This window comes from Poromitra crassiceps, assembly GCF_964638095.1.
Source record: "Poromitra crassiceps genome assembly, chromosome: 4".
In the NCBI taxonomy this organism is placed as follows: Eukaryota; Metazoa; Chordata; class Actinopteri; order Beryciformes; family Melamphaidae; genus Poromitra; species Poromitra crassiceps.
In genome coordinates this window covers 8,213,616-8,241,187 of record NC_139626.1, presented here as the reverse complement: position 1 = coordinate 8,241,187, position 27,572 = coordinate 8,213,616, and the positions used below count along the sequence as shown (strand labels likewise).

General features: G+C 45.0%; 2 protein-coding genes across 4 annotated transcripts; both read right to left on the bottom strand.

The window, feature by feature from the left end:
* Positions 1-1,197: 1,197 nt before the first annotated feature.
* fbrs (fibrosin) lies at positions 1,198-24,398 on the bottom strand. Of its 3 annotated transcripts, none has more exons than XM_083634858.1 (18): positions 22,584-24,398; positions 19,996-20,181; positions 19,592-19,618; positions 19,355-19,384; positions 17,732-17,780; positions 15,619-15,991; positions 13,261-13,496; positions 12,114-12,409; positions 11,937-11,981; positions 11,420-11,518; positions 10,320-10,388; positions 10,039-10,077; positions 9,511-9,582; positions 8,264-8,417; positions 6,981-7,061; positions 5,848-5,931; positions 3,842-4,064; positions 1,198-3,472 (listed from the first exon to the last, which is right to left on the bottom strand). In XM_083634858.1, exons 1-18 carry the CDS (start codon positions 22,884-22,886, stop codon positions 1,834-1,836), a joined length of 4,005 nt encoding a protein of 1,334 aa, XP_083490984.1. In that variant the 5' UTR covers positions 22,887-24,398; the 3' UTR covers positions 1,198-1,833. The 3 variants fall into 3 exon arrangements, with proteins under 3 accessions (XP_083490984.1, XP_083490985.1, XP_083490986.1); XM_083634859.1 differs by having other exon boundaries at positions 3,842-4,061; XM_083634860.1 differs by lacking the exon at positions 10,039-10,077.
* Positions 24,399-25,681: 1,283 nt separating this feature from the next.
* On the bottom strand, positions 25,682-27,519 carry mrm1 (mitochondrial rRNA methyltransferase 1 homolog). Its single transcript, XM_083636333.1, has one exon. It carries the CDS (start codon positions 27,365-27,367, stop codon positions 26,168-26,170), a length of 1,200 nt encoding a protein of 399 aa, XP_083492459.1. The 5' UTR covers positions 27,368-27,519; the 3' UTR covers positions 25,682-26,167.
* Between the last annotated feature and the right edge of the window lie 53 nt (positions 27,520-27,572).

The window sequence follows — 27,572 nt, the reverse complement described above, 5'->3', positions numbered from 1 at the left end:
AGGCTAAATTCAACTGAGAATATACTAAAAGAGTGTCACATTCCCTTGCTGCGCGGAATACATGTTATTTATATATCCTTATATAAAGGGAGCAAGTGGGCAATATCTGTTTCAATTGTCATCAGTGACATCATTGACAAAAATCATCTCATGACATCACTGATGTCACATAGGCACTGATGTTGTCAGTCATTGTGACATCATCAGTGATCATCAGCAATTGTGCGCTGCACATGCCAATAGAGCAGGCGAGGGGCTACGCAGCAGCCGAGCTGCGGGCGACTCTGGGTCGAAACCCTAGTTCCAACAAAAGACCCACACAACTGAGTAAACAACAATTCATTTAATAATTAATCTTTGTGGTCTCTAGGGGAGGGGGTTTGAAAGGTATAAAATGGTCATATTAAAATAATCGACCCAAGTCTTTTCCTCCTCTCAGTATACCCACTGTCTAGTTGTCTTTTGACGAGTCCTTTTATTTTTCAGGTCTTCAGCAGATGTCCCACTTGTCCATGTATATAACTTATTTTTGTCAATGAAACATCTCGGCAGTTCAACATACAAGGCTCCCATAGTCCCAAATGTGATATAACACACAACCAACGACGACACACACACAAACCTCCCTCTCAGCATATTAACAAAGTCATAGATCAGATCCTTAAAGAGGCCAGAGGTTGCAATGGTTACGGCTTAAAGTTCACAAGCATTTCAACGTTTTCTGTGAAGCAAGCCTTTTGCATGACTTGAAACAACGTATTAGCCTACTACCTGGGGACAGAGTACTGGTTGATACCTGAAACAATGACAAATAACATAACAGTGAATATATTTATTATTATAGAAGATAATTAATGTTAAGAATAATTACAAAGGCAATTTCACTATACTACTATAATCTGGTCCTGCTCATATACTGAGTCAAGAGGAGAATGGGAAACAGTTACAGGAAGTTCTAAAATATTGTCTCCACCCACAGCGTAGCGCAGTCCATATCGCCATTTATCCTTTGACAAAAATAAAAAATAACAAAAAGGGTGGAGAATCTCATCACAGAAGTGGTGAAGTTAAGGGTTTGGGGTTGGTTTTTTGGGTGAAGCGGAGAACTGAGGTACAGATGCTCACTGATCTTCATTAGTTCATAGGTTTTGTCAGTAATCTGTCTTTTCACAATGACAAAAAGACGCCAAAACAGAACAGAGAGAAACCCTTTACCAATGTATTTCTTCAGCCCTCATCCACAATACAGAATCAGCCTTGATTTATGCAGAGGAGAGCTTTATAATATCCCATGAGTTTTAAACCAAGCAAATGATCTTATAATATCCCATGAGTTTTAAACCAAGCAAATGATCTCTTAATGTGTTCTGAAAAGTGCAGATCCCTCTGGAAATCATTTCCAATCCACCCGGAAAAGGCTTGCTTAAAAGCATGGATCATAATTCACCTGCCGAAATAAAATAATAAGTTGTCCTCTGCCTCTTCATACAGCTTTCGCAATAGAGCACTGTAATAACCAACAGCCAATATCAAATAAAAATACACAAGGATGCACAGAAACCATGTACCTTTAAAAAATTGCACTGATAGAACCATTGGGGATATTCTGAGTCACACTGATAAGTCTTGCATTTCCCTCCCTACTGTCATCTCCCAGCCAATCACGGTTGCCCTTTTTGGGGGATGGCTGAAACCATGTTTGGTTGTGTGACTGGGTGGGTTGAATTGAGTAGTTTGTGAGGGGGGGGGGGGGGGGGACAGGGGGGGGCAGGTTGAGAGCAGCACACAGTGATCCTGACATTTCCCTTGATCTCCTCCAGTGTTGTCCCTGTACTATCTGGACTCTCCGTCTTTGTGGGCGCTGTACAGTGCCAGCTCACCGGGCCCCGCGAGCCGGGAGCTGCGGGGAGGGGTGGACGAGCGGCTGGTCACGGACGGAATGAGGGGAGGCGGCGCCCCCACCGACAGAGCTCCCACCAAGCCGGCGGGGGTCTTTGCCAGGATGCCGTTGGGCACGTGGTGTGCGTGTAGCGGTCCCAGACGGGTGTAAAGGCCCGCGTGGTGCTGGGCAGCGGCTCCCGGAGGGAGCGAGTGGGCGAGAAGGCCAGGGTGAAGCTGCTCCAGGTGGGCGGCGGCGGCGGCGGCGTGCGAGGGGTTCTGGAGGTGGTGGTGGGAGCCGGCGGAAAGGTGCGGGTGCTGGTGCGGGTGCATCCTAAAGTAGTGGGCACGCTCAAAGTCTTCCCTCAGGATCTGAGCACGCTGCTCCTCGTCCATCAGACCACCTCCCGGGTGAGGAGGGCGGTCAAAGTGATGGGCCATCAGGCCGAACTCCTGGCGGACAGCAGAGTTGGAGGCAGAAGAGGTAGACGTCTGAGGGTGGTGATGGTTGTTGGCTGCTGCCGCCGCCGCTATGGCCGCGGCCCTCTCGGCCTCCAGGAAGCGCTGGGTGTGTTGGTGCTGGAGCAGCCGCGCCAGATGGGGTTCGGAGCGCAGTGCCAGGTGATGTTCTGACCGCAGTGCCATAGCCTCCCGACGCTGCTGCTGTTGCTGCTGGGCTATCATCTCCCTCCAGGGGTCCCAGCTAAAGCTGTGTGCCTGAGAGGGTCCCTGGTGGTGTGGACCATGGGCGAACCGTTCACCTCCCGGACCCACGACTATCCCTCCTCCAGCCTGCGAGCCCAGGTACGCCTCGATGACTCTATTGCGCTCCAGCATGGAAAGGTGGTGATGGTGGGAAGGTGGGTGTGGAGTGGGCGGGGGGATGGGAACACCCACGGGAGTGGGAGTCAGTGACATGGAAGAGGAAGGGGTACCGGAGCTATGGTGGTGGGGATGGCTGTTGGGGCGGTCGAAGCTATGGCCGGGCGCCGGATGAGACTGCAGGGTGATGGGGATGTGCTCCGGCTCCTCTTTGCGCTCCTCTTTGACTTTAACCGGCGGGAGGAGGAGCATGGGAGGTTTTGGAACGGGGGTTGTGGTCCGGTCAGACTTCTTGCCCTGAGACAGAGAAGTGACAGTGGCAGACGCCGAGGAGGAAGCTGGGAGGCTGTTGTCTCTTTGGGAGGAGGAGTGTGAGGGTTCGCTGTGGAGGGTGTGTGCTGTAGGGGGAACCTGTGTGCGGGAGTATAGGTCCAAGGGAGATGGCGCCGAGCGGTTGGAGGGCGGAGGAGTGGTGAGCACAGAGGACGAGGAAGACCGGGGTCTGTCCCTATCTGCGACTAAAGATGAAGGGCCAAGCGGAGGCCCCCTCGAAGACATTGTTGGCATTGGCCTCTTGTCCCCGTCTCTGTCTCGCTCGCGGTCTCTGTCCCTGCTTAAGCTGCGTGTCAGGTCCTCGATAGGGCCGCCGCTCCCTCCCAGGGCACTGCTGCTGTGGCCATTGATGTGGGAGACCGGGGTGCTACTGCGGGGCTTGAAGGCAGGAGCGACTGGAGACATTCTCACAGGTTGCCGGCCATACAGCATATTGTCTCTGCAAAACAAAGTCATATGTACATGGTCATATCTTGTAAAACAGATGGCTCCAGTCCGCATTTGTAATTGGCTAAGACAGAAGTTGATGTTAAATACCTGATAAATGCACACCTACTTATATCAGTTATACTAGTACTTGTGTCACTCAGCAAGCATGTGCTTTTGCTACTGTTCAAGAACTATGTTGCATGGTAATAAATACAACAAGTACATCAAGATTTATTGAACATCTACATTGTTTCAACTGCCATTTTATAGAGGCATTATAGGCACTGGACACGGTGCTTTACAGTGACTTCAGAACTTTAATTTAAAGCCAATATTAAAATACTGCACTTCAAAGGAGTGAAGCGGTTGAATGTTGTACCTGTCTTTTTCATCCTTGATGTGAGGGATGTCTCTCCTCTCTGCCTCCTTCCCTCGGTCCCTCTCGTCCCTCTTGTCTGCCCCTTTAGCCCAGCTGGGGCCAGCAGGGAACCCAGACGGGCCACCATGCAGGTGCCGGTTCCATGGGTCATGGTGGTTGGGGGTAGGTAAGCCCCCGACCACACCGGCTGGAGAGTCCTTATGGCCAAACACAGAGCTTGCTGCTGACGGAAAAAAAAAAGTTTACATGTAAAATGTCTGAATAGGTATAATCAAAACACCGAATCCAAACCACTCTTCAAAAGATTAAAAAGCTTGAATACAAAGGCTAGTTCATGATAGAGCAGATAAAATCAAGCCAACATGTATCCTTTTTTTTGTCTGAACAAGTACTTTTGCATTGTACTTCCAGAACTTTTCGAAAGTAACTCTCACAAAGCAATCTCACACCAAGAGCGAAAATCGTGTGAATTATTCACTCAAGTTGAAAAATTTCAACTCGAGCAAATGGGCGAATTTTGTGTCATGAATCTCGCTGTGAAAAGAAAATAACTCCCGCACACGGTCTCCAAATGAAAAGAAAATAACTCCCGCACACGGTTTCCAAATGAAAAGAAAATAACTCCCGCACACGGTTTCCAAATGAAAAGAAAATAACTCTAAAATAAATGCTAAAGGTTTATTTAACAGAAAGAATAACGTTTCGGTCCCGAGACCTTCATTAGTCGGGTTTTCCAGACCTGCCAACCTTGGGGAAATAGTTTGAGTACCACACACCGGCCGCATCATATGCGTCCATATATGTGTGTATATATGCATGTACAGTATATATGTATGTGTATATATGTATATATGTATATATATATATATATACCAAATATACTGTATACATAGGCTATATATTTCTTTTGACAATGTCAATGCCTATTTTAATCACCAACTTTCACCCTTTTGCAAGAATTCAGGTTGCTTAAATGCCTTGTGCTTTTGAGCACTGACCAACGATGTATTTAAACAAAGGATGCTTGCTATGCTGATATATGCTGGTATGCACTGCGACTAAGCACATTGCCTTACTTGCCTTGTTAAACTCTGAGATGAAAAAAGTTCACTTGTCACAAAATAACACTGGTTTGACTTGAGGGCATGTAATTATGTTACTGGCGTTATCACATTCGCTGACCTGGCGCTCTTTGAACAAGTCGGGATGTTTGGCCAAGTTGGACGGGTTGCTCCCTTCACCTGCGTAGTTTTGAAACATCGTTTACAGACGGGCTGTGTTGTGTCTTGTGGGCTCGCCCTGGCATTAAGCAAAGTCATTCCATATTTCGCTCTGTGCATCCGCTTTATCCAAAAGCTGTGGACGTTTGTGAAGACCGCAGCAGCCATGTTTGAGAGGCGGGAAAAAAACAACTGTTTACATGCCCACGGCAAGAGCATACAGTTGAAGGCTGTTGAAAGTCATGACCTGCCCTCCTCTGCCTCCGATTGGCTTGACTCATTCCTTTGGTTGATTGGATTGGTCAGATTATCGCCACAGCACAGGGTGCAGTAGGATTCACAACACAGGACGCGCTTAGATATTGCATGTGCACCATTGAGTTACCAGGCATCAACGCCATTTTGCGTAGTACTTTGATGCCAAAATGCGTGCATGGTATGAAAAATGCGTGCAGGTTGGCAGGTCTGGGTTTACCCTCCTCCGATGCACCTATGACAACACCAGTGATGTCATGAGATGATTTTTGTCAATTATGTCATTTTTAGGTGTGCAGAAGCTTTGCTCCTTCACGAATCTGACCGTGAAATTTAGCTTCATTCGTGCCACCGGGGGCAAAACGGCCTCTGCTCGCGTGTTTGTATTGACTTTGCACGTCATGTCGCCGCATGAATTTGCGAAATCACGTCCGGTGTGAACGCCCAGTAAGGATTCAACTGTTAAAAACAAAAATGCAATGGGACTGAAGACAAACTCTTGTGTTTCAAGAGAGGTAGTGTGATCCTGACCCAGTGTTGGGCTGCCAAGACCACCGAAGGCACCAGAACCCAGGGCTCCCAGCGGGGTAAACGGTGGCGACCGGCCATATGGATCTAAAACATGACATAAAACAAACGTCACAATCCTACACAGGTATTATCTGCTGAAGCTTCTGCATGACTTCAATATGATGCAAACACATGGACATAAACATCTGAACTATTGCATGCTGAAAGCTGCACTTCACTTCTGGCTACATACAGTTATATCCTATGTTCAGGCTTATGGAAGACCTTCCCTCCACCAATAACATAGATACTTTTTTGTCAGCAAAAGTCAAAGCATGTTATATCATATCATATTTTATATGATCATTAGAGCAAATGAATAGCTGAAGTTATAAATAGGGCTGTTCCCGACTCAGAATTCTGTCAGTCGAATCGGATTTGGCTGTTCAATACGAATATTCGACTATTCTTTTCTTATTTTTATAAGAATATCTGGCAATCAGAAAATCCATTGGAATTAAGATTTTCTCTCTTGATTTGTTTGTTTGTGGGACTTGGTTTTATGGTATTAATAGGCTCATAACCTATACCAAAACAGGATATATCATGATCTATCGGGAGAAACCAAGTAATCTTATGTAAAACTAGGCACGCTCGATTCCTAGTCGCTCGTGTGCCACGCAGCAGCTGAGCTGCGTATGCGAGCTGCAGGGCAATTGTGAGCATCACTGATAATAAACATTGTGACATGATCGTCTATGACATCAGTGAGATCATCATCACTGATGATGTCATGTCACTGATGTCAGACATTGTGACATCATCAGTGGGACAAAAACTGAAACAAACAGAGCCCACTTGTTCTCTTTTATGATGATGATGATTAGACATTCAGCACCCCTATATAGCCGGAATGGAATGATCCTTCTTTCATGACCACATTTTGCGACTATTCGACTGTGAAATTGCCAGTCGAATCAGGCTCGTTCAAATGAATCGTTGACTATTTGGGGTCACCACTAGTCATAAATAAGACAAGTTATCAATCTGGCTTTGCATAGCTTTCAGGAAATACTGAGTGGGTGATTCAAAGTGACAGATATTGGTTGGAGGTGCAAGTGGCATACAGATGTGCCTTTCGACGCCACTCTTACCCAAGTGTGCCTGTGGTGCGAGGAAAGAGGAGTGGGGCGTCGATGGAGGGATGAAAGGAGTTGAGGACGGATTGACTCCACCTGAGAGGAAGAAGGTGCGAAAAAAAAACATGACGACTCAAATCAAGAGCATGGAGCTACTGCGCACTTCATACTGTGACTCGGGATAGCAATGCTGCAGCCTGTGTCAAACCTCACTTCATACTGTGACTCGGGATAGCAATGCTGCAGCCTGTGTCAAACCTCACTTCATACTGTGACTCGGGATAGCAATGCTGCAGCATGTGTCAAACCTCGCTTCATACTGTGACTCGGGATAGCAATGCTGCAGCCTGTGTCAAACCTCGCTTCATACTGTGACTCGGGATAGCAATGCTGCAGCATGTGTCAAACCTCGCTTCATACTGTGACTCGGGATAGCAATGCTGCAGCATGTGTCAAACCTCACTTCATACTGTGACTCGGGATAGCAATGCTGCAGCATGTGTCAAACCTCACTTCATACTGTGACTCGGGATAGCAATGCTGCAGCATGTGTCAAACCTCACTTCATACTGTGACTCGGGATAACAATGCTGGAGCCTGTGTCAAACCTCACTTCATACTGTGACTCGGGATAACAATGCTGCAGCATGTGTCAAACCTCGGGGAAGTGAGGACAGGACAAATCAAAAAGTAGGTAATGACGGAAGGTAAAGGAAGGAATTAATATGCTCTCTTCGAAGTTAATCAGAATCATATGTGAAGAAATAAACCCCTGAAAAAAATACAACTAAAATTAAAAAAGATAAAGAAGGCTAGATTAGAAAGGTAGAATAGCATCCATTTTGTCATCAAACACATGCATGTTCGTTATACAATTACTCAAATTCTGTCTAAATCACGACTTAAGGCCTTGACATACTTCCGGGGTGTGCCGCGGTCGGCAAGCCTGCCGTCGCAGCCTGCGTGCAGCTCCTTGAAAATGTGACTTGACGAGCTGACGTGAACTGCGCAAGTATAATATGATATAGATGGGGAGATAACAGGAGAGAGTGAAAGCTATTACCAAGTATATGCACTACATTCTCTCCTTGGGCTAACTTCTAGTCATTGAAATCCTAGTGAAATCACACAATTTGCTCATTTTGCTGGGGACTCCCCTGAGTACCGTATATAGGACCAGCTGCCGCCGGCAAGGCTGGAAGTGGAGGCGGACTCAGAAGTATATTTCAGCATTAAACGGAAATTTCCGTTAATTTCCTGTTATTTAGATGCAAAAACGGTGCTGTCTAAGGACGCACCTGTGGCTGAGAACAGACTGGCAGGTCTGGTCAGGTCATGTGTTGGAGGCATGGCTCCTCCGAGGGGCCCCAGAGGGCCGAGGCCCCCAGCGCCAGGAAGACGGGCCAGCAGCTCATTGCGGAAGTCCAGCTTGTGAGGATCAGCCTGCATCAGCTGAGAGAAATGGAGAATTAATTGGCCGAGTTAATAAGTTAATTATTAATTAAACCCTGGCATATCATTCAAGGGTCATGCAACTCTGTTTGAGCCATTCTCTGCCAACTGTGCATTTCTTTTTATGCGCATGAGGATTGGTGTGGAAAGAGGAAGGGGTGGGTGAGTGGGAAAGATATGTATGATGTCATGCAAAATTCTGTAAACCACTAAAACAACATTGTACAATCAAAGGGTTTTCAGACACTAGTCGGCAACAGTAAGGCAGCATTTGCACAGAAAATCCAGGAAAAAAGCATCTTGTGACGTGATTGTAAAGATTATGACCATTATGGATGTGGTTCATCACAAAGTTGCAGCTGAAATTTGTAAATGTATGGTTCACACTGCTTTAATAAAAAAATTCAACCTACACACTTCCTGCTTGATTTGATATTTATTGATCATTGTGCTGCTGTTGGTTGAGAAACTTGCATCTCAAAAAGGTCTGTTTTCCAAATATACAGTATAAAATAATTAGCATTTAAGAGTTTAACTGTTAGTTATTTTTCTTTCTGTTAAATTATACTAGAAACATCACACGCTTATTTCTCGCGCCGCTTGAGCAATTGTGCACCGCCGTGTTATAGTAGTGAGATAATTTATCATGAGTGGGTTCTCTGAGCTTTAGGGCCAAATTGTCAAGAGAAATGTGAGCAACAACTTTTCAGTTTTATTACATTACGTCATTTCATTTCAGACGCTTTTATCCAAAGCGACGAAAGTACATTTTGTCAACAGTAGTGAAATCAACTGTGCAACACAGTCTTTATCACCTAAGACTAAGTAGTATGTGTTGGAAGTTGTTTTCAGAAGGAATAAGTAGCCTTTTTATATTATCATCATTATTATTATTATTGTTATTAATTGTATTTATCCAAGTAGAAGAAGGGTCCAGGCGACACCTGGACCCATATTTATTGATACATAAAATACAAAACAATAGATAAAAACAATGTCTCACAGGGAGAGATCAATTTTCTGATGATATTCACCTAATATGACCACTGAAATCTACAACTATTGTATATCACACACCAAAAGTAAAACTTACCTTTACTTTTTTCTGATGGCTTAAAATCATCCAGGCCACATGTACATGCATAGCACACCATTTTCCTGGTTTCTGTACGAGACAAAAATCAGCAGATTTACTATGCTAGACCAGGGATTTTGCATTTGAAGACTTTAGTCTAAAAAGCCTTTGCACACAGAGTCAGATGTGCTTTCTGTTGCACGGAAATATCTTGTTTAGCCTCTCCACAAGGTTGGGGTTTTTCCGGCTGAAGATAAGGTTACTTAGTGATGCTCAGTATATGTTCAGGGACATAAAGAAGGACGTCAGTGGAAAGTGCATAAGTAGGAATACAAGAAAACCATTTGGGGAGAGAACAAGCACATACATAAATACAATTATGGTTCTGAAATATCTAACTTGGTGTGCAAGGGCATTGATTGGACCAGTAGCAGTCAAGATTAGGAGTGAGATTAGTGCAAAGAGTGAAGTGAAGCAGTGAGAAAAGTATCACAGAATGAAAGTTTGAAGGAGCCAAGGGATTCAAAAACATCTGTTTTTGCTTACATTACTGATTTTCAACGATGTCCCAAATGGATCAGTTAGCTACGAGAGAACAGAATTGCAAAACCACTTTTTAATCGACATGTTTCACTCTTGATCAGGAATAGTTTTGCACCGTTACTGCTCTGACTGACTACACACTCGGGCCCATTTTGCAGCACTTAATGGCCTAAACTGGTTATGTGCACATCAGTACATCCATACACAAAACAAAGGACACATTTCGAGGTCTGATCTGAACTTGTCTGAAAGTACCACAGGCTCTAAAAGCATGCCGTCCTTACCCTGGGGTCTTTGGGCTGCAGGTGGTGGGGCACGACCCCAAGACGTGCGTTCATCTCGGGACCCGTTCCCTGAGGGACAAGAGGCTGTCAAAACACAGCAGCACACCACATCAGCCACAACGCACCAGCCAACACGCCTAGAGCAGATCAACATCTCGCATTCAATGGCACTTGCTCATGGGCTCATGGGCACCCTCTGCTTGTTTTCATTACATTTATGCCTTAAGGTCGCGGACACACCGAAAACACCTGAAAGGAACTAGCGGCAACTAGATGCCGACAAGATACGTCACCGCACGTCTCCTGTCTCCCAAAAAAGTTGCATTTGAACACAACCGCAAACACAACAGCCGACGGGCAACTAGCACGTACTGTATGTTCTGCGCCTGCGTGAGAACTGATTAGATTAGCCTTAATTGTCTCCGTTAGGAGACATTTGTCTTGGGCATTCGAGACGACATACAGCAGGTGGCGTCATCGCACACATATACACACAGGGCATGTACAATCATTCGTGAAACATTAAATACAAAGTAGCGTTTGCCTAGCATTTCGCTCACTTAAACGGCTTCGTAAGATAGCTACTTCTAATTGAGAATGTGTCTGATAAAAAGTTGCAAAATGACACTGGCGTTTGTCAGCGCTTGTCTGGTCTTTTGCTGAAAGGAAGAGGCAGAGGTGGAGAAATAAGGAGAAACGGCACTAAATGGGCAATATCATGCCGCGAGAGACTCGAGGGATTTTCCCAAAGGCATGTCGTCGTCGTGAAAATATCCGTGGATTGGAATCAACAGGTGAGATTACCCCTGACCAGCCAATCGGAGTGATTTCTCTACCCCTGACCAGCCAATCAGAGTGATTTCTCTACCCCTGACCAGCCAATCAGAGTGATTTCTCTACCCCTGACCAGCCAATCAGAGTGATTTCTCTCACCACGACCGGAAATGCAGCCGACATGCCGCCGTCAAAGCAGACTAGAGCGACAAGACGGCCAGACATGGCCGACGGCCGACTGTCGGCTTGGTGTGTCAGGGGCTTTATATGTTGGTAGCGTCATTTTGTCTGGTAACCGATATGGACGGACAGACAGTTGTTCTCACCTTTGGCTGAAAGGCTCCTTGCAAGGAACCAAAAGGCCCATTGGGAGGAATCACAGGCTGGATACCCGGCACGGAGGGTGGGGGGTACTGTGGGAAGAACTACCATGTCACACACACACACACACACACACACACACACACACACACACAGTGATGCTGAGTGACCACTGACGTACTGCTCATATGTACAGCTCCTTCCTATCCTATTTGATTAAATCATTGCTGTTTGCAAGTTTGGTATTTGATCAGTGAAATAATTGAGTGTTTGTCCTTAACCCATTGATACCTGATGCAGCATTTGTGTGTGTATCCCTTTAAGACCGTGAACCGCGTCACACGGTTCGCGGTCTTAAAGGGATACACACACAAATGAGGGATATACACGCAAATGCTGCATCAGGTATCAATGGGTTAATGGAGTGCTTTCTCTGTCTTCTTCTTGTATCCTGTAACCTGCTAATCGGTACATTATCACCACCTACTAAATACTCAGAACAAGATTACACAAAGTACTCACAGTGTGTCGGTACAGCCCGTCCATTTTGCCTGCATACTTATCAAACTAAAAGACAGAAGAGAGCGTGTGGAATTAAAACATTTCTAAACTGAAATGCAGTCTAGATTCCAGCCACACTGGAATTCCACGTAAGTGACTTCAGACATCAGATTTTCACAACAGCAAAGAGCATCTCACCAGAGGTGGCGCTGTAGCCGTCGGGTGCAGGAAGGGTGTGAAGTGTTGGTGCGTGTGCGTGTGCTGGTGCTGGTGGTTGTGCTGGTGGAACTGGAAGGCCAGGGGCTGGATGCTGGGCTGGTTCTGGGACGTCCTGCCCGAGGAGCCCGGAGTGGAGCTCGATGCCGACGGACCTCCAGGAGTGGAGCGGCCCGCGCCGGCCGCGTTGTTCTCAGCCCCGGGGACGCTGCGTCTGCCTTCGCGCTCTTGTGAGGCCAAGAAGTGGGAGTTCAAATTTTGACGCAGCAAATCCTGGTCTGTAGTCGAGGGTGACGGTATCAGGAAAAAAAGGAGAGGGATTTTTAGTTACAACAACAAAGCCAAGATAATTTTAGTGGCATTTAACTTGGAGAAGCATATAATGAAGAAATGAAATGGCTTTTAACAGTGAGAATAAGGCCCATCATCAGATGAAGCCTTTTTAAATAAGCCAAACTTTAAGGAAGGACAACTTTCAGTTAGAGGACAGAGAATGAATTCAGTTCCTTTCTGTTACAAGAGGATATTGTTCTGGATCTCTACGGCAATATTTTCCTAAAGCACATTCCACTCACACTTACATTTTTCTTCAGTGAAACATTACTTAAGATTAAAATCACAGATCAGCTGATCACTGAATTCATTACAATAGCCTGAAAGTAAACACTAGCTTATGAGATAATTTGGCAACAATTGAGCCCATATTCATCAAAAAAATAATGACATTTAGAAATGACCAGAGACAAGATTAACCCATCTTGAAATCCGATACTGATGAGCATGCAGCATATACAGTATATATTTTTGCAATGAATGGAATAAATACATTTGGTGCATATGCCAGCTGACTTGCAGTGATATTTCATCACTAAATAACTTTCTCATATGCACCTGACAAACACACAGTTAGCGTGTGATGCTCACAATGTGCAAACGCAGCGCAGCACCTAGCGTGGCCTGGAGCAAAACGCACTCCGGTAACCTCCGGAGGAAGTCAGAGTTTGGTTTATAGTTTTGTGTTTACAGAGTGACAAAAGGCTAACAAATCATTGTGTTCACTTGAACGGCTGAAACAGAGCAACTGCTGTAATAATTGGTGAAGAGCGGAGAGAAGTAGCTGTGACTGTACCTGCAGCTGTTGAGTGGCTAGGGACTTGCAGCAGAGGGGGAGGGGGAGGCAGGCCAGGAGAGGAAGTGAACAGGGCCCCGGAACCGGCTCGAGACGGGGGCCGGAGGGGCCCTGAGGATCCTGAGCCTCTCATGAGGGACAGCGACATACTGGTGGAGGGAGTGGGGGGACGCATGGAGGACGAGGAGGATGCAGCAGATGAAGCAGACGACGGAGGTTTGACTGAGGTGCCGTTCCTAAAAAGAAAGAAAAGTGTGAAAAATTAATTTCCATTGCCCTCGATCAATTAAAAGAAGGCTTTGCAGATTTTCAACCCGCTTGGTAGCTAATATAAGCAGATGGGCAGTGTTTACCTCTTCGTGCTCTCTTGCCCCGAGAGCTCTGCAGTTGATTCCAGGCACTTCCGTCTCAAAACACATCATTCTGAGATAGAAGGGAACAGACGTTCTGCTCGATGGCATCGGTTTGAACTCCAGATCGTTTATTTTTTTATTTTTAAGCGGAGCGGCTGCTTCTATAAGTGACTGTGTGTGTTTGTGGACGATATTTTGCCACAGAGACACGGGCGTAGAGAGCGTCTTGTCTCGAAGATGAGGGCGTTTCAAAACCGGTCACGCACGCACGCACGCACACACACACACAGGCAAGACTTTGGCATGCTATGGAGAGAGCGGCTCGATACACGCGGACACAGTGTCGGAGAGAGGGGAGTGGAGGAGAAGGATGGGACCCGCAAATGTGGGACCTGCACACTTGCACCGCTTACTTCAACACCTGGGTGTGATTTCTTTCTGAATACGCACATCCACGGAGAATCGCATCGATTCACAAGTGTTAAAGGATGGGTTTACCGATGGGGAATATGAATATATATTAATTCTTAAAAAATCTTAAATTTCGAATCCGTTGAAATTTTTGAAATTGCTTGTTCACAGCCAGAGAAAAAAATAAATGAAAAAAAAAAAAAAAAAAAAAAAAAAAAAAAATTGGGCCAGGTGACGCGTTTCGCGTCGAAACGCGTCACCTGGCCCATTTTTTTTTTTCTCTGGCTGTGAACAAGCAATTTCAAAAATTTCAACGGATTCGAAATTTAAGATTTTTTAAGAATTAATATATATTCATATTCCCCATCGGTAAACCCATCCTTTAATGACCCGGGGCGGAGTTTCTGCAAGCAGACAAACTGGGATTTCTCGGTGCCGAAAAACTTATAGAGAAGGTAAACACTGCCCATCTGCTTAACACGTTCAGTGCCAGCGACGCCATATGGCGTCATTAGAAATTTACCGTACAGTGCCAGCGACGCCAAATGGCGTCATAACTCCAAATTGTTTTTTTGACGGGGGGGTGTCGATCTAAGCTTCTTACGTCGCCTCTAACAATATTGTAGCTATTGGAGGTCGATAACCTATTTTACAAACCCATTAGGTGGCGACAGCACTCTCCTGATCAGAGAAAAAGGAGCCAAACACACAGAAATAGTCACTGGGAAAAAGGAGGAAATCGCATCGCATCCGTCCGTATGCATCGACGTGCAGAAGCACAACGAGCACAACGCCAGCTGTGCCCAGAGCAGCAGCATCCGCTGTCACAACTGAGCACCTTCATGTACGCTGCAAACAGCACATTCACATAATCAGCATTATTATTCCGAACTGGAAGCATGCCAGCCCGTGACAAACACACGCGGAACCAAAAAGCTGAATATCGCGCACCATTCACTGTGTGTGCGCAGCAAACTCAGCAGAGACTGAGAGCCACCAGACACATAAGACACACCCAGGAGGCGTGTGCAGTTGAGGGGGGGGGGGGGGGGGGGGAGCACGGAGAGCAGGCAGAGCAGCATACACTTCACCCAGACAGACCCAGACATCAGAAAATTAGCTTCAGAGTCAGAGATGTGCTTGAAATGTTTAATTTCACAAAAGGCTCGTTATCTCAGCTCGTAGAAAAAAAGGTATGTTTTTCGTTCAATCAGGCTATCTTCTCCGGCTCATAACTAAAGAACGGAAAATGGGATCAATAAACTTTTTTTTGCAGGTGATAGAAGAGAGTCTCATCGTTATTTGTGCGTGTTCAGTGTTTACATAGTAATTATTAAAAAAATTATATGACTGTTTTAAAATGCATTGCGGCCTATGTGGCACAGCAAGCAACCTTTTGCCCAAGGGCCGTGGCACTGAAAGTGTTAATATATTACCCACATTGTAATGATACAAAGCGGGTTGAAAATCGGCAAAGCCTTCCTTTAAGTGCAATCCAATTCTATCCAATCCAAAAAAAAAATTGGTTAAGTGGAATTTGCCATGTACAACAACAAGATGTCCAGTGTGGATGCGCTCTTCGGGGGGTACAGACCTGTTGCTGATGCCCATGCTGTAGATGGAGTGAGGTCGTCCGGGGAAAGTGAGGAAGGGCTTGTGTTTGGGGAGCGGGGGGCTGGGGTTGTGGCGGCTGTGGAGGCTGCTGCTACCGTTGAGCTGGCTGGCCCGGGCGGCCGTGGCCGAGGCCGTGACCGTGGAGTGGGAAGGCAGGCAAGAGAAGGGGGCAGAAGAGGTAGAAGAAGAAACGGGCTCTGGGTAAGGCGGCTCCAGGCTTCTCTCCTGACTGCGCTCCAGGCCCGATACTCTCGGGGTCACCATCAGCCGGGAGACGGCGCCGCAGCGGACTGGTACAGGAGGGCAGCTCTTGCCCATGGAGGTGGCCATGCTCACTGGGGTAGGCTCCACTACTAAAGAAGGGAACAGGACTTTAATTCATTTTAATGGACATTTCTCCTTTTCCTACACATTATATATATAGAGAGAGAGAGAAAGGCGTGCAACATAGAGTATGCCATACTTGGTATAGCCCTTGGGGTCCAAATTTGTTTGTCTACATTGTAAAAAAAATAACATGATTTGTTGTTTTGACATTTGTGTAAATGTATTCTTCTGGGTGAAGCACAGAGACCCGCAGGAAAAGCACAGAAGAGTAACTAACCTCATACCCTGGAATACCAAACATTGCATCAATTTACATGAACATGTATGCCAACTGCGACTGCCTCTTTATTTCCTGATCATTTTAATATTTGTAGCTAATATACTATAGACAGTGTGAGAGTGCTTATTCAGGGCTCCAGACTAACTTTTTACATTGGTTGCACTGGTGCAGTGGTGCACCTAACTTTTTCATTTAGGTGCACCAGCACATAATTTATGTGCACCCATATCTTTTCACCACACCTTTTGGCGCCACAATAATATGTTTTTAAGCATTACCTTCATTGTCATTTCACATACATATTGGTAATTTCTTAACACACATTATGCTCCTAAGTTGAAAAAGGAGCACATAAAGAATTTTAGGGGCACAATGAAAATTAGATACAGAATGATATAGCATGTATTCAATACGTTACAATTTAGTTTAATTAAATTAAAGTAAGCTAGTTAGCGATGTCATTGTGATGCCAGCTGCCAGCTAACGCTAGCCAGAACTCTTGCCTGCTGCAGCTCCTTAGATAATGGATGGTGCTACCACCCCTAGCAGCAGAAAGTGAAAATGTCATTTTCTCCAACCTCAATATGAGGATATTGACGTAGAAATAAAATATAGAGCTTCTGGAGGGTCGCAGAGAGTGCTTCTCATAAGCGAGTTATCTCACGATTATTAGAAATAAAACCCTGCTTACTAATTTCCCCTTAAGATGTCAAGCAAACAGATCTAGCTAGAGGGCACTCGGTAGAATGCATGCATATGTTACCCATTGCCACGCCTCCTTTTGGCTAGAGGACATGGAAAGTTAATCAGTTTCTGTGTTGAGTTTGCATGTTCTCCCCGTGCTCGCCAGGGGGTTTCCTCCAGATAGGAACCCCCCGCTAAATCATGCAAAAAACAAAAACAAAAAGTTTTGTGGCGTTACGTGAATCCAGCTAGGCGCCTTTCTGTCAACTGACACGACCACTGCCACAATCCCTTTTGGCCAGTGGGTGTGCAAAGTTAATCAGTTCTAAGTTGGTCCATGACCTGCTTATCTGCAAACTTTCGTGTTGTTACGTGAATGCGTGCGGACGTTACTGTAAGTGACTTTTTGCGATTGGCCACAGCCATTGTCACACCCCCTTTTGGCTAGCGGATGTGGACAGTTCATCAGTTCGGCCTTGGCCCATGACCAACCTTTTTAGCCTTTTTGTGTTTGAACACAGCCATTACAGTGCCCCCTTTGGCCAGTGGGCGTGGAAAGTTGATCGCTTCTAAGTTGGCCCATGACCTTTCTGCAGAGTTTTGTGCAAATCCGTTCATAACTTTTTGAGATATCCTCATGACAAACAACCAGACAGACCGGGACAAAAACATAACCTCCTGCGGTAAATATAGCATGATGAAGGTCCACTGACTGACACATCAGTCCATCGTTGCATGAATATCAAACAGCAGAAGAACAGTGAGCTGGAGTCTTTCCTTCTGAGTGCAGGATTTCTCTTACCTTTCCTCGTGCTGACTGTGAACACTGGATCCATGTCATTGTCAGAGGCCTGTAGGGGTATTCAAAACAAAGATACCGTAAGAATGATGCTCTACATCAGGGTTTCCCCAAATTTTCAGACCAAGTTCCACTATGTACCAAACCAAATTTCCGGGGGACCACTTCCACTGCGGATACAAACACTTTTCGCCCACATGAAATAAAATTGACTGATTTAACCATCAGAAAGGCTAAATAATGAGGCTACTGGTTACGCACGCACACACGACTGTGAAAAAGAGGACCCCTTTGAAAAATGTTTTCCCCCTCGCCAAAATTTAGCCAGAATTTAGCCTAAATTTGGAGTGTTATTTACTCAGCTTCCTGACAAGCTAGCATGACATGGTTGGTACCCATCGATGCCTTAGATATTCTAGTTTCATACGATACCAGAAACGTCACTGGCTTTAAAACTGAGCCCACTAAAGCCTTTGAAAGCAAATTTTCTAAATTGTGATATTTCCTGAATATCGCGAATTTTCCGAAAATCGGTCCAAGCCCCTCAGGGTTAATATGTCTCTGGCGGACCACCGGGTGGAGCCCTGCGGACGCCACGGTTTGGGAACCAATCCTTTACATAATATATGCAATAAAAGACAGTAAATCAGGTGCCTATTTCTTATACCCTACATCCAGGGCTGTACAGTGCTACATAGTGTATGTAGCACGTGCTACATAGTGTATGTAGCACGTGCTATGAAAACATTGGTCTGTGCTATGAGTTTAGTGCAGTATTTATTTGAGCCAGTCCGCAATAATACACCTGAGCAGAGGTGGAATGGGAGCTTCTATATCTCTACCAATGTGACACACAGCAAACAGGCTGTGGACGAACCACTGAGGTAAATAGATCGTTATTTTTCTCATTGTCTGTCTGATAAGAATATGAGCCGCTGAGTGTCAGAAAATATGCTATATACAGGACATAAATAGAAGCATTTCACATGCCCTCATTTTCAGCTCACAGGTCAGAACAGATTAACGTTTCTGCGCTTGTTTATCAAAGCGAAGTTATCAGGGTGAATTAAAAATCATATTTAAAGCTGGAAATAAGGTCCAGGTTGTAAAGAACCGGAATTCTCCTTTAAGTTTTGGATGTTGTGTGCCCTGTATGCAACACTGTTGTCCTTTGCCAGTCACAGACCTGTTTTTAGAGAGGGTAACATACATTTGATACGCCGCGGACGCGTGCTATAAGTTCATGGCCTGTGCTACAAAACTATCAACCTCCGTAGCACCAGTGCTATGTGCAAAAAAAGTTTACGTACAGCCCTGCCCTGAGGTCATGGGAAATGTGACATTCTACATACTACCCATCAAATTATTTTAAGAATTTGACGGGTCATTTATTTCCAGAGAGATTTTCAGAGAGAAATCAGTTTGAAGAATACTAACATTTGATTTTTCAGCAAGCGGGGGTTAGAAAGTTGCTTACAGAAAGCAGTGAGTGATCCTCATTTATCAAGCCAACGCGCGACAGAAAACTGTGCCTACGGTCTACCCCCCTCGGCATTTATCAATCTCCACGTGCCAACCTGAACCAGCAGGAATATTTTGATATAACAAGCAAAAAGCAATACACACCTTGTCTCCTGAATCACTCTCAGTGTCACACTGTAAAAAGACAAGAAAAACACTCAGCGTTGGACCCCACTGGAAGATTTCCAGTAAGATAAGAGCTCAGAGCAGTTTGTAGAGATGCTGCACAACGCTGCGCCAGATATTGATACATCACAGCATATCATGTTCACTATAGTTTGTAAAAAGTGTAACACAGTGCTGGGACGGATGCTATTAAATTATATTAGAAAAGCAACTTACAATGTAGCCAGTCTCCAAAGGGAGTCCCTAGAAGAATAGTAACACATATAATAATAATATTAGGTCTAATTGTATTCAATCAGGTCTTAAGAAAGACTGTAGAAGTAAATGGAAAATTGACATCACTTACATTTAAGGGGAAAGAAAATTACATGGATGTCAAGTTATCTTGTCTGGCTGTAAAACAATCGCCATGCTTCATTCAAAGAAGCAACATCCTCTACATATCACATGTGCTATATTGTGTATGCACTAGTGTGTGTTTATGTAAGCCAATCTCACTAGGTCATTTTCAAATACTATTCCAATAGCATGATCAGCCGCATCGGACGTGCGAGATGAAGAGCACAGCAAACCAAAACATTCAAGCAACGCCAGGCCTGAGCCATGTCCCATTGCTTCACCTTTTCATCGATCTTTCTCCTCTTGTTCCTACTCTTGTTCCAACAGCTGCTGGAGTAGCTGGGCGGGGCCCCTTCCTCGGGCTCCGACAGCGGCCCTCCGCCGTTCTCCTCTGGCCCTCTCTTCCCCTTGTTCCTCCTTCCCAGCATGTCAGTGGCGCGCTGGTTTGGCTTCAGAGAGCAGTCCATCTGATGAGGGAAAAATAAATACAAATAAATATCTATGTTGACTTAGCTATAACATGCACGGACGTGTACATCAGCCGCCAATGGCCAAAGGCTAAATGTAGATGAACTTCCTGATCGACCTGATTCCTGTAGTTTTCCTTGTGCCTAGACAGACCGTTTGTGAAGTGTGTGAACCAGGCAGTTCTTCAAACCTCCAGAGAGTTTTCGGAGAAAAGGAATTGAGTTCAGGTAACCTACTGGGGAAAGGGGGTTGTTTCTGTCTAGTAAATGTACATTTTTGCTGGAATGAAAATGTAAACACTTTCTAGTCATGAAACAAGCATGCACATATTCCAAACCGGAACGGTCTTAATTGCCGTTGTTAGTTGAGTGTAGAAATTGCAATGACTGTGTAAACTTGACAGAATGGATGTTTGCGTTGCCACATGGTTCATTATCCCGTTTGGTAGACTGGTTGGATTGGATGATTGGATTGTCTCAGTCAGATAAAATGCAGTATTTCCTCTGTCGTCATTCACAGTGGTGTGGCTACACAGCAAGGAGATTTACACCGCTGGTAGAACAAATGTGAAATTTAGCATACTACATAGTACTTACATACATAGTAACTAAAATATGCACTTAATGTTTTAGATGTAATTATTTTATTATGATTAAAAGCACTGCATAAAATAACAGGAAAACACTGAAAGGTTTACTGTGATGACCATTTCTGTTCGCGACGACTGTAGAAGAAAAACATTGATACTTGGCTGCCTGCAAGTGGAAAATAAACAATGATGGACTCACTGTAGGTCAAAGAAACAAACCAAGTGATGGCCCAACAAATACTACACAGCTAGTCTGTAAAACGGATAAAGCCTAACTTATCAAACATTTTCGATAAGTCATTTTGCATGTGGCCACCTTTCTGATTTTTTGTTTATTTTTGCTTTTGTCTTTAACACTTCATTGAGAATGTTAAACTTGCCACAATGTATCAGCATTTTGTGTGTGCTGTGTCTCCCAGTGTATGTATGAAGACATGGTTTGTTAAACTGTCTCAGTTACACATGTAGTTACTTCATGATTAAACTTGCTACAAGTATCCAAGAAGCTCCTTTCTTCTTCATTATTATGTTTGGCCTGCTGAGTTTTCTTGTGCCATGTTTTGGATTTTTCCACAATGTATCAGAAAAACTTATCAGCCACTTGGGATGTAACCATCAATCTGTCTGTGTGTGTGTGTGTGTGTGTGTGTGTGTGTGTGTGTGTGTGTGTGTGTGTGTGTGTATGCTGTATTCAACTGCAAGCCTCCATACCTGAAGGTAGATTAAGTATGACAGGTGACATTCTCTTCATCAGATGCCAATTATGTCTTATTTGGCATCTGTCAGGTTTTGATATTAGTATGCTGTTCAGCAAGCTCCTGTTTTGATATACAGTATACTGATTTAACATGCTCTTTTCACATGCCTACATGTTTACCTGATGAAATTACATTAAAGCTGTGCTCTGAATGCATGGCGAAAAATTACCACCAGACAAATGCTGTCAAATTTTCGATGTGGGTGGTAGATTGACAATTGATACTGACAAGTAAACGAGCATTATTCAACAAATCAATTGTCTGGTCAATTTATAAGGGTGGCAGGTGATTTTTGGAATCCAAGCCACATGTTTCTTGCCCTGTCTTGATGGAGGGCCTCAATAATATTCCATCCCTGTGAGATAGTTTGGTATCAAAAGCATATCAAGTCAAATAATTAGGTGATGACGAGCCCTGAAAAGCAGACCCATCACAAACAGTTTAACAATTAGCGAACCAATATATTGTGGTGTGCTGTAGATTGTGTAGAATCATCGACACCTAAGCTCATTTACTTTTTCTAATAGGTTTGTTGTTTTGTTTCCCCTGAAAAGCCAATTGGCAGCTCATCTACACCTTAAAGTATTTGATCATGAATAATTAAGGTCTTTCAAAAGGCCATCAGGATGTTTCAGGGTGTGTGTGTGTGTGGGGGGGGGCTGGCTAAGCTGAGTGGACTGCCTTCTCCAAACAAGTAATGGTGTCAGAGTGGAATGGAGTTTAATCTACAGCCTTTTCACACCTTTGACGTGACAGAAGGGGGCACGATTTGATGGATGTAAAAGTTTTGTAATAATAATAATAATAACAACAATAATAACTATAATAATGTCTCGTTTAGTTTAAATCTGTCGATCATACCTTTACATTTCATAGACTGGATTGTGATAATTACAGCTGCCTGTCACTTTACAATAAGGCTCATCATTCGGTTTCCATTGTGGTGAATAACTAGGCTGTCCAGTGCCCTGTATGAAGGATGACAAGTGGTGTCACTACTGTGGCTTGGATGTTAAAAAAGAGAGAAAAGCAGAAACCAGCTGAGAACGTTTACCTCCAGGGCCTCCAAGCTGATGAAGCTGGCAATTGCGAAACCATCGATGATATCTTCCTCGCATGACACCGATTCTCTCTTCCTCCGGCGGGGAGGCCTGTGTCTCCCGAACCAGGGCCGACAGTCTCTCCCACCGGGACCCAGTACAGAGTTCGTCCCACACGCCTCTCGCTCAGAGCCCGAGGACAGGGATGTGGCCCGCTGCTCGGCCAAGTCCACTCTCCTCCGCCGCCTCTCCCTGTCACGCTGTGAACGGGACCGTCGGCTCTGCCTGAATCCACTGCTTCGGCTCGGACCCTCCATATCGACACCCGCACCCCCTTCAACAACTCGTCAGACCAAAGGCACTTTACTCAAGTCCCGGTCCGGTCGAAGGCACCAAACCGCAAACGAACCACCACCACACAGGCCCGCAGGAGCCCCTGTTTAAAATGGCGTAAATTGTACCAGTGTCTATTATTTAGCGTCCTTTGAGAACAGTATGTTGGCATCAGTTCCTTTCTTTCTGCGAAATTTTAGTGTCATTTCAGAGCATCTTAACTCAAACTTGGACCCACGGAAGTATTTATAACGCATTCATGACATGTCCAAATGTCAGGACATGGCTGATTGTGTCTCGTAGAAGGCTATCGTTAGCTAACGCTAGCTAGCAAGAGACAGCCGACAACCAAATATACGTATGTAAACAAAAAAAGACACGTCTGTGTTGACAAAGCAGACCAAATTACCAATACATTGATTTCAAAATGAAAATTATAACAGCCTTGGTGTTGCCCAATACAACCCTTATGTCTAGAATTTCTAGGGTTTCTGCACACGCTGACAAATTAATTTGCCTGTTAGCAAAATTAGAACGCTAGCCAGTGTGAGCAAGGCCAATAACTCAAGATATCCAGCATTAATACTCGAGTGACCATGACATGATTTCGTATTAATGTGTAAATATGAAGAGTTATTGAGGCAAACTGCCTTTAATGATTACCAATCTAAAAAAATTACTTATCAGCAGCCAAAATTAGATTGAGTTAGCGTAGTAGTTTATGCTACTACCTAGCTCAGGGTTGATTCCTCCGTGTCTAGCCACTGTTAGCCAATTAGCCTTAGCTCATTTGGATAGCCGATTAGCATGTATATAGCTAACTCAATACATCACAGTATATTCAGTCAGCAATTCAAGAATAAACGTATATTCTTCAAACATGTCTGAAAAATGCTGACAAGCCGAAAAGTAAATTAAATGACCGATGTTCTGCAGCTAAGCGGACTGGACAATATTTTTTTTTCTCTCCTGACAAATGTTGATGGGCCGATACGAATGGTTGAAATCGCATCACATCAAAAGAAAGACGTAATGTTAGCACTGTAGCTAGCTAGCCGATCTGTTAGCTAGCTAAACCACAAACAAGGAACTATGTTTTTAAAGGAAGCAGGGGAAATACAGCAACTGTTTTGCGACCATCCATCCGTACAATATAGACATGTTGCTTCTTCACGCACAAATGTCCTTTCGTTCCGCCTCCATTATAAAGAAAATATTCAAGGCCCGCATATTAAAGCCTCGGTGTCGATTTCCATTGACGAGGGTGTCGGCCGAGCCCCCGTTGGGCTGGGCAACTCCTTCATGCAGCCGTGACTGTATAATCCAATGTTTAGGAGAAGTTGAAGGCTCTCGCCGAGGTTTCCGCTCAACGATTGTTCTCTAAATCCAGAGTGCAAATATACACGGAGGAAAATAGCACGGCTCCGCTGCTGCCTCTTCACAAGTTTCCTGTGAATTGGAAATTTATCGTGGAAATTTGGGAGACACAACCCTTGTCAGCCGTGCAGTGCATTGTGTGCGCTGCTCTTCTTCTTCACTCATGATAGTTGCTTCTAGATGGCACTGTGTGAATACTGCCACCAAGTGGAAACAGTCTTTAAACGCACACCAAATGAATTATTCTGCAGAGCTTGGAACAGATTTGTGAGTTTTTAATCATACTAGAGCCAGCCAAACAACCAACAGCTTGGGTTGCAGTTTTTTTTAAATGCAGTAATACAAAAGTAGTCAGACTAGTATTTGAACTTGTGATTGAGGATATTCAGTCTTTCTCCTTTACTTGGTTGAGCAGCTTTCATTCAAAAAGCTTGTAGAGGGAATCAGTGATGGCAAAACAGTCTTGTGCAGAAAGATTTGTAAAAGAAAGGTTTGTTTCCTAACTTACATAGAATAGACATCTTTGATTTTCAGAAGAGATTAGACATAAAAATATGATATACAGCATGTACAAGTGTCATTTTATTCACGATCACAACTGCAGATAACTCCTTAATAAAACAAGTGTGAATTCGTAATAGCTGTGACCCCAGATATGCAAATTTCTGACTCCATTGTGATGTCATCCACTCCACTGTGAAATCCCCCCCCATCCCACCGCTCCCCTTGACACACACACACTTGACCTCCATGCCAAATTTCAGCCTCCTAGCGTGAAAACTGTGGCCACTAAAGCTTGTGGACCAACCACCAACCAACAGAGTGAATTATAGAGCTGCTGACCTAGCCCCATATATTCCGCTGTTCTCCGTTCCTCTACAATCCACTCTGAATCAGTGTCACACAGTGGCGCTGGAAGTACTTTTAGGTAAGGGGGGCTGCAAGGCTGTAGCCACCGATTCAACATAGTGGGGGTCGAGCTTTTAAAATGCTCTCCTACCTGTCTCACATGTCTCCGACATCCAATCGCAGATCCAAAGATATAATAATCTCCGGAAGGCAGTATAAAATCATATTCCTGTGTGAAACAACCGTCAGCCATCAATGTGATACTGCTGCATGAAACAACTGTTTAAAAGCAGTCTTTCCACAGCATGTGCCGAATTTAGGAAAAGTGTCCCAGTGCCGAGAGGAACCTTGGGAGTTTTGCTTCCCAGGTGCGCTGGATTTGATCACTGTGCCGCCGTATCCGTGTGACTGCAATGTTGTTTGCTCTTCACGTGCAAGCGGTGCACCATGGTAGTAAGATTAAACACACCCTACTGTAAATTCAGCACAGGCTGTGGAAAGACTGCTTTTAAACAGTTGTTTCACACAGCAGTATCATTTTAACACCCCCGCCTATACTACTGGCTTCCGTAGGGAGATTATTCTATCTTTGGATCTGCGATCGGACGTCGGAGACGGGTAGGAGAGGGTTTTAAACACTCGATCCTCCCAATTTCTTTATGGAACGCTGTGTGATGCTGATTCAGAGTGGATCACAGAGGAACGGAGAACAGCGGAACATATGGGGGTACTGCTGGCCATGCTGGCTGCAACTAATAACAGTGCAGATAATTGCAAAATATCATGGCCATTTCAAAAACAACACTTTTAAGCAACTTCAAAACATTACAATGAGATATTATGATTTCATATGATCAGATAACGTAGACCTTCTCAAAAACAGTTAAATGTCACAACGTACCAAATCATTGTGTGCATATTGATGAGTGCAGAGCTTCCATTTTCCATAGCTGAACAGTTAAGAGTGCTGCAAGCTCAATGCAAGGCGTTGCACCCTAGCTTAGTGTCCAGACAGGCAGTCAGTCAGTCATGGTGGTTATCAGTTGTCGGGTGTCCTGGTGGACAGCAGAGAGTGAAGCAGAATGCCTGTAGCTACAGAGACATTGAGCGACTCAATGCCAGGGAGCAAATCTCTGCGAGCTGGTACGGTGAGAAGGGTTTGACACTGAGAGAGTAACTCCTGCGATAGGCCTTGCCCCTCGCCCCCCATCAGCAACAATGTGGGCGTGGTCATCCGGAAATCTGAACAGTGCGTAAGAGGAATCTGTGCCTCGTCCGCTTCAGCTCCCACCGTGCCAACTGCCTGCCAGCCCTGTGCCACCTTCGCCTTCAGCATGTCCTCCAGGCTTTGGTAGCCGTATACCTCCATGACTTCCATGACACCTGAGCTTGCCTTGCTGACTACTGGTGTCAACGGACAGCTATTGCGAAGGCTGCTGGCAACTCTGTCCACGCCAAGGAAGTAAGCGGAGCGCAGAATGGCCCCAAGATTCATCGGGTCCTGAATTCCATCCAGCACGAGCCAGAGGGGGGGTGCGTTGTGTTTTTGGGGGAGTGCAGAGGAGGCCCTCTCCTCGGTAAGATAACTCAGAGGACTGGCTGTCAGACACACTCCTTGATGCACACGTCCAGAAGACATCTTGTCCAGCTCCTTCTTACTGACCCGGTGGACCTGCACTCCCCGCCTGTGAGCCTCTGCGCAAACCTGCAAAACAGAAGTCCTGTGAGAAGCCTCGCCGTCCTTCACAAACAGTTTACGGGCCTTCCTTCGTCCCTGCGCAAGGGCCAAGAAGCATGGAGAGATGCCGAAAACAACCTCATACTTCTCTTCTTTGAAGTCCTTTGTTGGCTTCTCTCTTAGTGGCTTCTCCTGCTTCTCTGTGAAGTCCTCCAGACTGAGTTTTTTGAGCTCAGATGATACTCTGCGGGCGTCTCCTGGTGGCCTTTTCTCCTGCAGCACTGAGATCCCTTTCTTCCAGGCTTTACGTGGGGCTGGAGCTTTAGACCGCTCAAGGTCCTGCCATCTATCAGATACAGCAGGTGTGTGTTGGACACCAGAGCGTTGTCTCCTCACCACAGGCGTGATGCTTCTGTCCTTTGGGCACAGGAGGAGAGAACTTGTGCCATGGAAAGATGCAAACTGAGAGACTACTTTTCTGTTTGATACAGGCTTGAGCATTCTTCTGCAGCAAACAAATAGCAACCTGTGATGATGATAGGCAATATTCCAAGCCCACATATTGGCAATATGAGAAGAAGCCCAGGGGCTCTAGGAAGAGTACAACTTAGCTATCCCGGAGAAGCAGAATTCATTCCACAGAGTGAGAACACAATGTATCCATGTTATGTCCTCAAATATTAAATAGCATAGCTAGCTAGCTCAGAAAACGTCCTCAACTTCCACTACCCAGTACATACTTCGATAGCTGCCAGCCTGCCACTTT

What these genes read in the sequence shown, in the direction of transcription:
- fbrs (XM_083634858.1), bottom strand. Translation starts at nt 22,886, where the DNA reads ATGGAGGGTCCGAGCCGAAGCAGTGGATTCAGGCAGAGCCGACGGTCC. An exon ending in CACAGTCAGCACGAGGAAAG is followed by an intron (nt 15,992 to 17,731) that starts GTAAGAGAAATC and finishes TCCCTTCTTTAG; the next exon opens with TAGTGGAGCCTACCCCAGTG. An exon ending in CATCGTTGAAAATCAGTAAT is followed by an intron (nt 9,583 to 10,038) that starts GTAAGCAAAAAC and finishes TGTCTCGTACAG; the next exon opens with AAACCAGGAAAATGGTGTGC.
- mrm1 (XM_083636333.1), bottom strand. Translation starts at nt 27,367, where the DNA reads ATGTGGGCTTGGAATATTGCCTATCATCATCACAGGTTGCTATTTGTT.